This window comes from Ranitomeya imitator, chromosome 3, assembly GCF_032444005.1.
Source record: "Ranitomeya imitator isolate aRanImi1 chromosome 3, aRanImi1.pri, whole genome shotgun sequence".
Taxonomy (NCBI): domain Eukaryota; kingdom Metazoa; phylum Chordata; class Amphibia; order Anura; family Dendrobatidae; genus Ranitomeya; species Ranitomeya imitator.
In genome coordinates, this window is record NC_091284.1 from 612,245,456 (window position 1) to 612,261,196 (window position 15,741).

The following is a 15,741-nucleotide window of genomic DNA, read 5'->3' on the forward strand; positions in this document are numbered from 1 at the left end:
ACAAAAATACATATGAAAAAATTCACTTTCCAAATGTAAGGTGAGAAAAAAATTCTCAAAAGTACCTAATGGAAGGAAACCCACTGGTGTGAAAAAGGCCTAAAACATGGTGTATAAAATATGTTTCAAACACTGCCTAAGCTGCAAAAAGAGCAAAAAGCACCTTACCCTCACTGCTTCCTTTCAAAGTTGTGTCTGAAGAAAAGCTGGTATATGACTTGGAGCCAAAGGAGTCCAAGCTGTCCCAAGAATCGTCTCTTTTGTGAACAGGAAATAGATTTTCTCCTTTCTCGCTATACCACAAGTCACCACAACCGCTATCTCTCCCACTTCTCTTTAAACTGCTGGATTCTTCTAGTACCTATAATTTGCCAGCCAAAAAGATATACGTTAGGAATAAAACAGTCATGGATCCACACAACTTCTAGGTCCTGCCTCACATATCGAGAATATATTTTGACTGTACATCTAAATACTGTGAACATGATACGTTCACACAATTCCTTCACTGCTCACGCGGTATTGAAAAAGAAACCCCTATAACCATTGTTTTCACTGGAAAATGCCAGTAACAAAATGTAAAACAAAGTGTGTCAAACTTCCCTTCAGCTTCCAGTACTGCTAGAGGAATGAACTCAAACTTAAACTCCATGCCAATTGACATTCTGTAGATTTCGACTGCTCCTTCAAAGACCAGACAGCTTCAATTTCCTAAATTGCTACTTTTACTTACCAGTTGTGGCTCAAGAATGGGTAGACATGGCATGGATTCTTTGCGCTTGCAAATTCAGCTTTCGATATAACTCGGAATTCACGATGATATATTTGTTTTGATCAATGTAAGAAAACTTTATATTTTGGTCCCTTTGTTAAGAATGGTTCAGAACGTAATACATTTATAGCCTAGCAAGTAGAAACTGTGATTATAATTGACTTGTAATGTAGGATTCTTACTCAACCTTTACACTTGATAGTAGTAAAGATAAGTCTGGGTTTCATGACCTCAAATTGCCACACCTAGAGTTTTCTTTCTGACATGTTTGATGCAGTACAGAAATCTATTTTCTTGTTCTTTAAGATTTACTTTCACGCAAGTTATTTCCCTTATACCTTGCAGATTTTTTTTTTAATCAGTATGCATGCCTAGGTATTAGCCTCGGTACACAGGAAACAGCAACATAGTAACATAGTTAGTGAGGCCAAAAAAAGACATTTGTCCATCCAGTTCAGCCTATATTCCATCATAATAAATCCCCAGATCTACATCCTTCTACAGAACCTAATAATTGTAAGATACAATATTGTTCTGCTCCAGGAAGACATCCAGGCCTCTCTTGAACCCCTCGACTGAGTTCGCCATCACCACCTCCTCAGGCAAGCAATTCCAGATTCTCACTGCCCTAACAGTAAAGAATCCTCTTCTATGTTGGTGGAAAAACCTTCTCTCCTCCAGACGCAAAGAATGCCCCCTTGTGCCCGTCACCTTCCTTGGTATAAACAGATCCTCAGCGAGATATTTGTATTGTCCCCTTATATACTTATACATGGTTATTAGATCGCCCCTCAGTCGTCTTTTTTCTAGACTAAATAATCCTAATTTCACTAATCTATCTGGGTATTGTAGTTCTCCCATCCCCTTTATTAATTTTGTTGCCTCCTTTGTACTCTCTCTAGTTCCATTATATCCTTCCTGAGCACCGGTGCCCAAAACTGGACACAGTACTCCATGTGCGGTCTAACTAGGGATTTGTAAGTAATTTGACAATTGCAAAAGAACACGTAGTATTAAGAAATTGGAATTTTGTGTGTTTTTTCAGTCTTTCTCAAATCCATTGCAAGTATTCCTATTTAGCAGTACAACATTTCTTAACCTCTTAGTGACCAACCCAATTTTGTCCTTAATGACCAAGCCAATTTTTTCAATTCTGACCACTGCCACTTTATGAGGTTATAGCTCTGGCACACTTTAAAAGATCCCACTGATTGGGAGAGATTGTTTTTTCGTGACATATTGTACTTCATGTCAGTGGTAACATTTCTTCGATATGACTTGCGTTTATTTACAAAAAAATGAAATTTGGCAATTTTTAAACTTAATTTTTGTGCCCTTAAATCAGAGACTCATATCGCACAAAATAGTTAATAAATAACATTTCTCACCTGTCGTCTTTACTTTAGCTCAATTTTGGAAACAATTTTTTTTGTTAGGACGCTATAAGGGTTAAAAGTCGACTAGCAATTTCTCATTTTGCTCAATTTTTCCAACTAAATTTACAAAACTTTTTTTTTTAGGAACCACCTCACATTTGAAGTGAGTTTGGAGGGTCAATACAACAGAAAATATCCAAAAGTGACACCATTCTAAAAACTGCATCCCTCAAGGTGCGCAAAACTACATTCAAGAAGTTTATTATCCCTTCAGGTGCTTCACGAGAACTAAAGCAATGTGGAAGGAAGAAATGAACATTTTACTTTTTTCACAAAAAATTTACATTGAAACAAACTTTATTTTCACAAGGGTATCAGGAGAAAATGGACCTCAAAATTTAGTAATATAATAAATACACCGGCGCTCCAAATGATAGTGGGTGTAGGAGTGGGGGAAGCTGCTGGTGCCTAGACGGCTACTGCGCCAAGCCTGTCATATATATGCAAAAGAGTAAAACTAGAAGTTAGGCCACCGCGCTACCTTTCTCCTAAATAATAAATATAGTGAACTAAAAAATACCCACAAAAGGATTAAAATAAAGCACTTACTTAGTGGTTGAAGTGCCAGAACTTGGACTGCGGAGACTTGGTGGAGCGCTGAGGAGGTGAAGGCAGCCGCTCCTCCGTAAGTCCGAGGTGAAGAGGTCCGGACGGCAGCGTGAAGCGACAGGCCCGAGGGGAGCGTCCTCCCTATTGGCGCCTGGCTGCCACGCGCACGCCGGGAATGTAGACAAGCGGCGTCCTGGCCAGGGGCGCCGCTACACTGCGATGGGGAATAGAGGGGCGTGGTCTGGGTGACGTCACCCGGAGCTACAAGAAAATGGAGCAGAAGACGGGTGCCGAACAGGGCCTCTATTGCCTACGCGTTTCGAAGGTCACCGGACCTTCTTCGTCAGGGCTAGAGGTCCCTGGCTGTCTGCTGCTCTATATAGGATATAAAGGCGCCGCCCACTATTCAGAGGAAAAACTAAATGCATATGTGTGCGTGAGAGTGTCGCTAGGCTACAGGGAGAGGCTGTAAACTTATAAGCCCATGGACCTAATGAAATACCTTAGAATAATAGGTGGTTTATGCTGCTATGTACTAATCTTAAAAATTTTATTTAATAAATACATTAAAAAATACATTAAAAAACCTATATTTGAAAGAGACAAATACTATAGAAATATATAAAAGGAGGGGGGAATTTTTATATATAATTTATTAAAAAAGGGGGGAAGGAAAGGAAAAGAATACTGATAAAAAGTCATACATAAATAAATAACTATTTGAAAGCATAAAGCTCCAATTCATGATTGAGACCCTTAGGGGCCAGGCTGTCCAGCATAAAAATCCACCTTGATTCGGTGCGTGACATTAATTTTATGTAGTCACCTCCCCTCCAGTTTTTTTGAACTACTTGGATGCCGCAGAATATTAATCCCTTAGTGCAGGGGTCCCCAACTCCAGTCCTCAAGGCCCACCAACATGTCATGTTTTCAGGATTTCCTTAGTCTTGCCCAGGTAATAATTGCATCACCTGTGCAATGCAAAGGAAATCCTGAAAACATGACCTGTTGGTGGGCCTTGAGGACTGGAGTTGGGGACCTCTGCCTTAGTGGACCTACCGTGGTATTCCCTGAAATGCCTGGAAAGGGGGTGGCCAATAAAGCCTTTTTCTATATTATTGAAATGTTCTTTCAAACGGTCCCTCAGTTTACGTTTAGTGCGACCCACGTAAATTTTACCGCAGGGGCATTTGATCAAGTAGATGACTCCTGACGACCAGCATGAAATTTGGTCTTTAATAGTAAATTCCTGAGTGGCGTTAGAATTAAAAAATTTTAGCTGTTTTATTTTTTTAAAATTTGTACGCACACAGCAGGAACAAGTGCCACAAGGTACAAAGCCTGGATTCTTTGAGGATATACTCTTGGCAGGGCCCTTGTTGGTAGTTGGAGCTATAATGTTACCTATTGTTTGTGATTTTTTAAAAACAAATTTGGGGCGTTTTGGTAGCAGTTCCCCTATCACTTTGTCCCACTGGAGGATTGACCAGTGTTTATAAATAATTTTAGTAAACTGTTTGTATCCATGATGGAACTGCGTAATAATAGGTAACTGATGAATTTGTTTAGGGATATCAGTTGGGATAGATTTATCCCTCGTTGTTCTCTGTACTAGGGTATCCCTCGATGTTTCATAGACCTCCTGATTAGCCACATCCAGCAGGTCTTTGGGGTATCCTTTTTCCAGAAATTTCTTGGTGAGTTGTTCTGCTTCTATTATATAATCTTGTTTTTTAGTGCAATTACGTCTTACCCGGGTAAATTGACTTTTGGGGATATTAGTCAACCAAATCGGTAGATGACAACTATTAATGTCAATAAATCCATTAGAGTCTACTGGTTTATGGTGGCATTTAGTTAATATCCGGTTATTTTCAATAAAGATGTTTAGGTCTAAAAAATTGATTTCGGATTTGCTGGTAGTGGCCGTAAATTCCAGCCCAAAGTCATTAGAGTTGAGGTTGGCAATAAATACATCTATTTGTCTTTGGGGGCCGTTCCAGATGAATAGTATATCATCGATAAAACGCCTCCACATGATCAAACCAGTATTGGGGCTTTTTGTGAGCGAAATATGTAGCTCCTCCCATTTGGCTACATAGATGTTTGCGTAGCTGGGAGCGAAACAAGTGTCCATAGCCGTGCCCCGTGTTTGGAGGTAAAATTGGCCATCATGGGTAAAATAATTATGTTCCAAAATAAATAAAATACTTTCCACAATGAACTGGATCTGTGGTTTCTTGTGGGTGGCCAGTTTATTAAGGTAATGTTCTGCCGCTTCACATCCTTTTGAATGGTCTATTACTGTATACAGTGATTTTATGTCTAGTGTCCCCAGTGTGAAGCCACTTTCCCATTGGATTTTTTCCAATATTTGGAGCACTTGACTAGTATCTTTAAGATATGCGGGGATAATAGGCATGCATTTTTGGAGGTGTGTGTCTATGTAGCGTGACAGATTAGCTGTCAGGCAATTAATACCCGAAATAATAGGCCTCCCAGGTGGGCGCATTGCATCTTTGTGGACTTTAGGGAGGTAGTAGAACACTGCCACACTGGGGGTTTTATTCATGATGAATAAAGATTCTTTTTTATTTACAATACCTAAAGATTTACCTCGTGATATTAAAATATTCAAATTTTTTGTATAACGTTCAGTAGGGTCACTATTTTTTCCTATAGGTAGTTTCATCATTCAGGAGTCTATCAGATTCCTCCTGATATGTGGTTTTGTTGAGAATAACAATCCCACCCCCTTTATCCGCTGGACGTATAATAATATCATGGTTAACTTGAAGGTCCAGCAGTGCCTTTCGTTCAGAGTTATTTAGATTTTGGGATATATATTTGGGATTCTTTTTCCTCATTTTCCTAATATCCTGTGTGACCGCAGTTTCAAAAGACCGAAAGGCATTTGAGTATTCTTGTACGGGATGAAATGTAGAGGGATTGGATAGCGAAATCTGTATGTATTCATGAGAAACAGGATTAGGGACTTGTGGTGCTTTTTTTAGGAAATATTTCTTAATGGCCAAATTGCGCAAAAACTGCTATTATTGAACATATCATCCCACTCTTGCTGTATTTGGGTGTCCCCGAAGTCCCCTGCTAGGGATTTATAAATCACTAATCCCTTCGGAATAATATTAGTCTGTACATATTTCTCAAGTGTGGCCACCTCCCATATGTCCCTCATTTCCGTAATTAGAAGTTTCTCTAATGTTTTCAATAATTGCCTTGCTTGTTCATCCATAGGGGGAGGGGAGATGTTAAAAGAAAATTGTTTGTTAACAAGGGTTAAACGATAATCCCTATCATGTCTCAGTGCCCTAATCGCCATTGAAGCTGCCTTGGTGTACGTGCACAGAAAGAACTAATACCATTGGTAATAGGAATCAGGCTAATATCAGACCGTCTGTTAATTCAGAAGTAGCCAACGTATCATTCGATTATAGTATCCATGAACATTCAGGGCCACCATTAGAACTACAAGAGTCTCCTATTGCTTCCACCTCCAATTATTATGCCCCACTATCTCTAATTGATGATACGGATGACACCTTTAGGAGCAATGAATTACCTGGATCGAGCCAGAGCGCAAGTACGGCGCCTAATCTAGGAACCCACAATGGCTATTCAGATAAAAATAAAAGATTGATGGAAGTAAAATATGGCACCAATACCCCCATTACTCAAAAACGACAACAAAAAATCCCCCCTAAAAGATCAGAAGGGGTCATTAATAATAAAAATAAAAATAATAACAGAAAGATCTCCAGCCTTATACCAAACAGAGGGAGAGGACTTAAAACACAGACTAAAATCACTCGGATTTTTATCGGTCAAATATTCTAAAACCAAAAGAGGTAGGAGGGGCGGGGAAACTCTCCAAAAAGAAAATAAAAAATTCCCTCCCCTCCACCCAAAAAATATTTAACCTGAGTTCGCATGCACTTTCGGATAACGAAAAGTCCCTCCTACAAAAGGGACTGAAATTTGCACCAACCACAACAGCAAAACCCTTTAACCTGTTCATCAGCATGAAGCAGTTTTTGCGCAATTTGGCCATTAAGAAATATTTCCTAAAAAAAGCACCACAAGTCCCTAATCCTGTTTCTCATGAATACATACAGACTTCGCTATCCAATCCCTCTACATTTCATCCCGTACAAGAATACTCAAATGCCTTTCGGTCTTTTGAAACTGCGGTCACACAGGATATTAGGAAAATGAGGAAAAAGAATCCCAAATATATATCCCAAAATCTAAATAACTCTGAACGAAAGGCACTGCTGGACCTTCAAGTTAACCATGATATTATTATACGTCCAGCGGATAAAGGGGGTGGGATTGTTATTCTCAACAAAACCACATATCAGGAGGAATCTGATAGACTCCTGAATGATGAAACTACCTATAGGAAATTAAATAGTGACCCTACTGAACGTTATACAAAAAATTTGAATATTTTAATATCACGAGGTAAATCTTTAGGTATTGTAAATAAAAAAGAATCTTTATTCATCATGAATAAAACCCCCAGTGTGGCAGTGTTCTACTACCTCCCTAAAGTCCACAAAGATGCAATGCGCCCACCTGGGAGGCCTATTATTTCGGGTATTAATTGCCTGACAGCTAATCTGTCACGCTACATAGACACACACCTCCAAAAATGCATGCCTATTATCCCCGCATATCTTAAAGATACTAGTCAAGTGCTCCAAATATTGGAAAAAATCCAATGGGAAAGTGGCTTCACACTGGGGACACTAGACATAAAATCACTGTATACAGTAATAGACCATTCAAAAGGATGTGAAGCGGCAGAACATTACCTTAATAAACTGGCCACCCACAAGAAACCACAGATCCAGTTCATTGTGGAAAGTATTTTATTTATTTTGGAACATAATTATTTTACCCATGATGGCCAATTTTACCTCCAAACACGGGGCACGGCTATGGACACTTGTTTCGCTCCCAGCTACGCAAACATCTATGTAGCCAAATGGGAGGAGCTACATATTTCGCTCACAAAAAGCCCCAATACTGGTTTGATCATGTGGAGGCGTTTTATCGATGATATACTATTCATCTGGAACGGCCCCCAAAGACAAATAGATGTATTTATTGCCAACCTCAACTCTAATGACTTTGGGCTGGAATTTACGGCCACTACCAGCAAATCCGAAATCAATTTTTTAGACCTAAACATCTTTATTGAAAATAACCGGATATTAACTAAATGCCACCATAAACCAGTAGACTCTAATGGATTTATTGACATTAATAGTTGTCATCTACCGATTTGGTTGACTAATATCCCCAAAAGTCAATTTACCCGGGTAAGACGTAATTGCACTAAAAAACAAGATTATATAATAGAAGCAGAACAACTCACCAAGAAATTTCTGGAAAAAGGATACCCCAAAGACCTGCTGGATGTGGCTAATCAGGAGGTCTATGAAACATCGAGGGATACCCTAGTACAGAGAACAACGAGGGATAAATCTATCCCAACTGATATCCCTAAACAAATTCATCAGTTACCTATTATTACGCAGTTCCATCATGGATACAAACAGTTTACTAAAATTATTTATAAACACTGGTCAATCCTCCAGTCGGACAAAGTGATAGGGGAACTGCTACCAAAACGCCCCAAATTTGTTTTTAAAAAATCACAAACAATAGGTAACATTATAGCTCCAACTACCAACAAGGGCCCTGCCAAGAGTATATCCTCAAAGAATCCAGGCTTTGTACCTTGTGGCACTTGTTCCTGCTGTGTGCGTACAAATTTTAAAAAAATAAAACAGCTAAAAATTTTTAATTCTAACGCCACTCAGGAATTTACTATTAAAGACCAAATTTCATGCTGGTCGTCAGGAGTCATCTACTTGATCAAATGCCCCTGCGGTAAAATTTACGTGGGTCGCACTAAACGTAAACTGAGGGACCGTTTGAAAGAACATTTCAATAATATAGAAAAAGGCTTTATTGGCCACCCCCTTTCCAGGCATTTCAGGGAATACCAGGGTAGGTCCACTAAGGGATTAATATTCTGCGGCATCCAAGTAGTTAAAAAAAAACTGGAGGGGAGGTGACTACATAAAATTAATGTCACGCACCGAATCAAGGTGGATTTTTATGCTGGACAGCCTGGCCCCTAAGGGTCTCAATCATGAATTGGAGCTTTATGCTTTCAAATAGTTATTTATTTATGTATGACTTTTTATCAGTATTCTTTTCCTTTCCTTCCCCCCTTTTTTAATAAATTATATATAAAAATTCCCCCCTCCTTTTATATATTTCTACAGTAATTGTCCCTTTCAAATATAGGTTTTTTAATGTATTTTTTAATGTATTTATTAAATAAAATTTTTAAGATTAGTACATAGCAGCATAAACCACCTATTATTCTAAGGTATTCCATTAGGTCCATGGGCTTATAAGTTTACAGCCTCTCCCTGTAGCCTAGCGACACTCTCACGCACACATATGCATTTAGTTTTTCCTCTGAATAGTGGGCGGCGCCTTTATATCCTATATAGAGCAGCAGACAGCCAGGGACCTCTAGCCCTGACGAAGAAGGTCCGGTGACCTTCGAAACGCGTAGGCAATAGAGGCCCTGTTCGGCACCAGTCTTCTGCTCCATTTTCTTGTAGCTCTGGGTGACGTCACCCAGACCACGCCCCCCTATTCCCCATCGCAGTGTAGCGGCGCCCCTGGCCAGGACGCCGCTTGTCTACATTCCCGGCGTGCGCGTGGCAGCCAGGCGCCAATAGGGAGGACGCTCCCCTCGGGCCTGTCGCTTCACGCTGCCGTCCGGACCTCCTCACCTCGGACTTACGGAGGAGCGGCTGCCTTCACCTCCTCAGCGCTCCACCAAGTCTCCGCAGTCCAAGTTCTGGCACTTCAACCACTAAGTGCTTTATTTTAATCCTTTTGTGGTTATTTTTTAGTTCACTATATTTATTATTTAGGAGAAAGGTAGCGCGGTGGCCGGACCTCAAAATTTGTTGTGCCATTTCTCCTGAGCACTGTTTTGGCACGTGGCAGGGCTCAGAAGGGAGGGAGCACCGATTGACTTTTTGAATGCAAAAATGGCTGGAATCAATGGTGGGCACCATGTTGCGTTTGGAGACCCCTGATGTACCTAAACAGCTGAAACCCCCCCCCCCCCCAATTTTATTTCCAACCCTAACCCAGCCCTAGCCCCAACTCTATCCCCAGGCCAGACACTAACCCCAACCCTAATGGAAAAAAATATTTAAAAAAATATATTATTTTTATCTAATTAAGGGGGTGATAAAGGGGGGTTTGATTTACTATTTTTTTTATTTTGATGACTGATAGGGTCACGGCCAGCAGATCTCGGCGGGCGTACTGCGCATGCACCCGCCATTTTCTTCCTGGAAGAAGACACCGAGGGCCAGGGAGCTTGTACTTTTTTTTGTTGTTGCAACATTGGGGATGGTAAAACCCGACCCGAATCACGTTCTCCGAGGTCTCGGCTATCGGTGGTAGCTGGGGACACATTTTCGGACACTGGGGGGCGCTATACATGCATTTCTCAGCGCCGTTAAAAAGCGGTGCTGAGGAATAAGTACCCTTAACAGCCGTCATTAAAAGGCGTATCTGCGATTGTTAAGGGGTTAAAATAAGGAGATATTAAAGGGTCCTAAGTATAAGTGTTGCACTTCAGCTCTCAAAATAAGGTGTACAGAATTGTGGCCAATAACGGTCATTGCCTCCTGCAGCACGCTTATGGATAAAACTTGAGGACCACAATCCTTATGCAATCCATGTCCACACATGTATTTTTTTTTTACCTTTGTTGCTTCATGAGAAAAAAGGCAAAATATAACCATTAAAAGCACTCTCTGAGGTTAACACTTTTCCCTATAGAACCCTATTAATATATTTCTTACACGCTATAAAAATATGAAATGTGTTTTGGAGTGGATGGGTACAACAGCAGAGAACTAACTTCTGCTGAGGTAATCAATAACCAACACTGTACTGTCATTTTCTCTCTCAAGTGTAAAGCGCCTGATCAATCTCCTAAAATCCATTGACCAAAAAAAAAAAAAAAAAATTTGGTAAATGCTCTCCTTCAGAAAAAAAAAGGAAAATAAAGCATCTATTTGAGAAATTTATTCCAAAACCTGAAACGCTGTCTACGTTAGGCATGATGATAAAAAAAAAAAATGTTACCGTAAGTTCTTCAAGCAGAATTGGACTTTGACATTGGTGAAATAGATAGAGTCGCTCCCTTCTCACCTAGCACCAACAGTAAATTCCTGGTTGTAATTTAATGATATACAGACAATAAATGCGTTATAAGCGAGCTCAGCGGGTTACTAGGATAGCTTTTTTTTTTTTATTAGGACACGCAAGCCACCTGATGCATGTATTTCACAATTCATTTGGCAGCTAGAGCTACAGGTGTTGCAGTCTAGTCATTCAGGATTAATCTTATCAGACAAAATAAAGTGCGGTTATCCAACATTATAAAAAGCTTCATTTCATCTTTTTGGGCTTTCTCACCTTGGTCAGTGTTTGCCCTAGTAATCCTTCAAATGCTTTCAAGTTAAGTTGTGAACCATTATAGTACAGCAGGCCCTGTGCTTTTCTCCCAAGCCAATACAAGGTGATCAAAACCTAAATGAAAAAATGAAATGGTTAGAATAATCATGAGAAGCGTCAGGTTGCATTCACTCATACAACACCAGATGCTTGGAGCTAGTGTAATAATATCCAGAACACCAAGCAACACGCAAAAGGTAATTAAAATTCAGTCCATACACAAGTCCACCTTTGTCACACATCCTGGGTTTTTCAAGATAAAATGTGCACCAATTATGCACCAATTATAGTCCATGGGCATGTTCACAGGCAGAGTGATGATTTGAAGAAAAAAAACGAAGACCTCTTCATTTTTCATCCAACATACAGATCCGTCTTAATGGGTGAATTAATCCCTAAATACCCAATAACATGCATTGCCCGTCATTGGGTGCCTCCCCTTGTAGCCCTGCTCTACGTAGCACAGTAAATGGCAGCTTCTAATCTCTCATGGAGACTATTAAAGCAAGTATAAAGTGAAAAAAAATGTTTAAAATTATTTTTAAAAATATAAAAAGTTTAAATCATCCCCCATTCAAAAATAAAATAAAAAAAATACACAATTTGGTGTTGCAGAGTTCAGAATCGCAGGATATATCAATATATAAAAATAATTAATCTGATCGGTAAACATTGTAACGTGAAAAAAAATCAAAACGCCAGAATTACTTTTTTTGGTCGCTGCAACATTGCATTAAAATGCAATAGCGGGAAATCAAAAGATCGTATCCACACCAAATGCTATCAATAAAAACGTCAGATCGGTACGCAAAAAAATAAGCCCTCACTTAGCCCCAGATCAAGAAAAATGGAGATGCTACAGGTTTCGGGAAATGGCAACTTTTTTTTTCCATTCATTTATTTTTACAAGCTTTGTATTTTGTTTTTACCACTTAAATAAAAAAAAACTAGACATGTTTAGTATCTACGAACTGCTAATGTCCTAGAGAATCATAATGGCAGATCAGTTTTATCATTTAGTGAACATGCAGTTTTTTTTGCAATTTCACCACACTTTGAATTTTTTCCCCCCATTTTTCACAACACAATTTGGGAAAAACCAATTGTGTCACTCAAAAGTACAACTCGACCGGCAAAAAAACAAGCCTTCACATGGCCATATTGACAGAAAAATACAAAGCAACGGTTCTGGGAAGAAGAGGAGCAAAAAACGGAGATGCAAAAATGGAAATACTCCTGGTCCTTAAGGGGTGAAATGAAGGGGGGAAAAAAACGCATTTTGAAGTCATCATGTGTCATTGTAACTCCGAAATGTTTCAATGTATCCCAGTGATTATGAGACTGTTTTTTCATGACATTACATTTTATGACAATGGTAAATTTAGGTGTTTTTTTCTTTATAAATAAACACAGTATATCAAAAATTTTACAAATTTCAAAATATTTGCAATTTTGATCTTTGAATGATTAACCCTTTAACCCAGTTGGTCATACCACAAAATACATTAATAAACAACATTTCCCTTGTGTCTGCTTAACATCAGCACCATTTGTGAAATGTTCTTTTATTTGGTTAGCATTTTAGAAGGTTTAAAAATGTGGTAGTAATTTTTTCTTATCTTTCAAGGAAATTTACAAAAAAAATTTTAAGGACCTATTCAGTTTTGAAGTGACTCTGCAAGTCTTCTATATTGGAACACCCCCCTTCCCCAAAACTGATACCATTTTGAAAACCTCACCCCTTATTATATTCAAAATTGCTACCAGGTAGTTTAACAACTCTTCAGGTGGTTTTGAGGAATTAATGAAAGTGGCATGACAGGAATGTAAACATTTATTTTTACCACCTACCGTATTTTTGGACTATAAGATGCACTTTTTCCCCAAAAAATTTGGGAGGAAAATGGGGTGTCTTATAGTGCGAACACAGGCTTACCAGGGGGTTGCGGCAGAGATGTGGCAATGCTGCCGTGGTGGGCGGTGCGGAATGCACCTAAGCAGGGTCCCTTCAGGATGCCGGCGTCATAAATGTGGCAAAGCCGCAGCTCGGTGTCCACGGTGAGCAGAGCCGGGTGCATCACTGGTTTCCCTGCGACCATCTTCCTGAAGCCGTGGGCCTCCAGAGGCTTCCAGAAAATGGCCGCCGGTGACTGCACGTGCGCAGATTGAAATATCGGCGGCACTCGGCTTCAGGAAAATGGCCGCTGGGATCTCAATCTGTGCACACGCAGACTCCGGCGGACATTATCTTGAAGCCCCTGGAGGCACACGACTTCAGGAAAATGTCCGCAGGGAAACCAGTGATGCACTCTGCTCTGCTTACCGTAGACACCGGGCCGCGGTGTCGCCACATTTCTGCCGCTGGCATCCTGAAGAAAGGACCGTGCTCCGTGATCCGCAGCATCGCACCCTGGGACGGCAGCATTGCCCCACTTCTGCAGCCTCCGGAATACTGAGGATGGGACCCTGCTCCAGCTCTGTCTCACCGCCGACACCAGACCCGCAGCATCGCACCCTGGGACTGCAGCATTGCCCCACTTCCGCCGTCTGCTTCCTGAGCAAGGGACCCTGCCTTCTGGGACCCCACTGTGATACCTTAAATTCGGACAATAAGACGGACCCCCATCTTATAAAAATCTTTTTTTCTGCTGTTTTCCACCCCAAAATTTGGGGTGCGTCTTATGGTCCGCTGTGTCTTATAGTACGAAAAATACAGTAAATATTACTAACTTCTGAACAGGTCAGTATATTTGGCAGACTCTGGCCATTATTTGGCATTGAATTGAAATAAACATAAGGACCACTTGATCATAAATTCAGAATGCTGAATTGGTTAAAGAGGGAGCCCCACACTGTTAACCATCTTGATGCTGTATTCACTATTGACAGCAGCATCTAAGGGGTTCAACGGCCATGGCCAAAGCCAACATTGATTGTTACTGATGCAGCAAGTTGTTGCCTATATTGTACAGCTGCTGGATTATCACCAGTTGGAGGATGCTATTCTTTTATAGTCATGACAGTAAAAAGACGTATTGGCGGTCATTAAGGAGTTAAAAAAACTTGTCTCTGCGCATTAGTTATACACATGAAGCACAGTAAATATAGATTAGACTATCAATGCCTTAACATCTAGATATATCCAACCAATCCAATCAATCTAAAATGGGTAAAGGTAAATGGATCCCATTGAAAACGCTCTCATTAGCCAAAAAAAATCTGACATGAAGTGTTTAAAGAGGGATTTGAAAATTATCTGAAAGACAATTCAATTTTAGGAAATAAAGCAATCTTATTTTAGGCTAATCATAACAGAAGGGGCTTCCATTCTACAAAACATATGATTTGGTAAAAGGCCAACTGAGACCAATTTCATCATCTGTAAGATGGGTCTGACTAATCAGAAATCTGTATATAAACCAGCTTCTCCCTTTACAAAGCACTTTTTTTGCTTAACTGCTGTAGATCACTTTATGAGCTTTGGATGTGTGATCCATGACTTTCTACAGTTATATCAATTTGTTGTCCTTTATGGCAAAAAAGAAAGTGTAGTGCAGAGGTAGCACTCTGCAGTGATCCAACAAAGTTCAAAGCAAAACGTCTCTTTAATGTTCAACTCAAAAAACACAGCACACGATATTCTCCGGATCGCAGCCAGGAAACAGGACAGTCCACTTTCAGATCGCAGTCGGGAACAACAGTCCCACCTCCGGTTCGCAGCCAGGCACATATTCTCTGGATTACAGTCACTAAACACGTCAGTACACCTCTGACCGGTTGCCGTGGGCGACTGCACCACCATGTTAATGTCTCTTTACCCACAGCAATACACGGTAAACGATATCCTCCGGATCACAGCCGGGAACCATATCCTCCAGTTTACAGTCATTAAACACACCAGTCCACCTCCTGAGACCAGTTGCCATGGGCGACTGCACTGCTGTGTCCGCTGTGGGTGCCAGGCTTTTCAGCTGCCTTGGCTGTTTGGCTCCACTGGCCTGTGTTGCCTAACACAGCCTCCTGCTCTGTACTCCTGCCGACACGGACTCTGACCCAGACACACCCAAACCTCTACTTCAGGGGTTTTTACAAGCAACCTGTGGCTGTCAGCAACATGGAAAACCCAGCCAGGAATAAAACGGACTGCACCACTACCGTCCTGTAGTCAGTTTCAAAACACAAAAAGCCCAGAGCAGCAAGCAAAGTCCAGCATGTCCAAGGCCTAGACTCACTTTAGTCTGCATTGCAACCATAGCTACGCCTGTGACTGCAATGCACTCTCATGGCTTCAATACGCCTCCATGCGCATCCTGGAGGGAACATACAGTGACCCTCACATGTAACACCAGTCACTGCCTCACAAAAGCCACAATACACAAAGGATTTATACAC

At 40.6% G+C, this 15,741-nt stretch overlaps 1 protein-coding gene across 20 annotated transcripts in view; it reads right to left on the minus strand.

Annotated features, from left to right (window-relative positions):
- The window catches only part of LMO7 (LIM domain 7), a 235,734-nt gene that overhangs the window by 59,724 nt on the left and 160,269 nt on the right, over positions 1 to 15,741 (minus strand). For 19 of the 20 annotated variants that reach the window (XM_069758116.1, XM_069758112.1, XM_069758115.1 and 16 more), the window contains 2 exons: positions 11,311 to 11,424; positions 169 to 361 (listed from right to left, as the gene is read on the minus strand). In XM_069758116.1, the coding sequence (XP_069614217.1) occupies positions 169 to 361; positions 11,311 to 11,424 (307 nt within the window). The remainder of the gene's footprint in view (positions 1 to 168; positions 362 to 11,310; positions 11,425 to 15,741) is intronic. The other variant, XM_069758119.1, reaches the window with a different exon arrangement.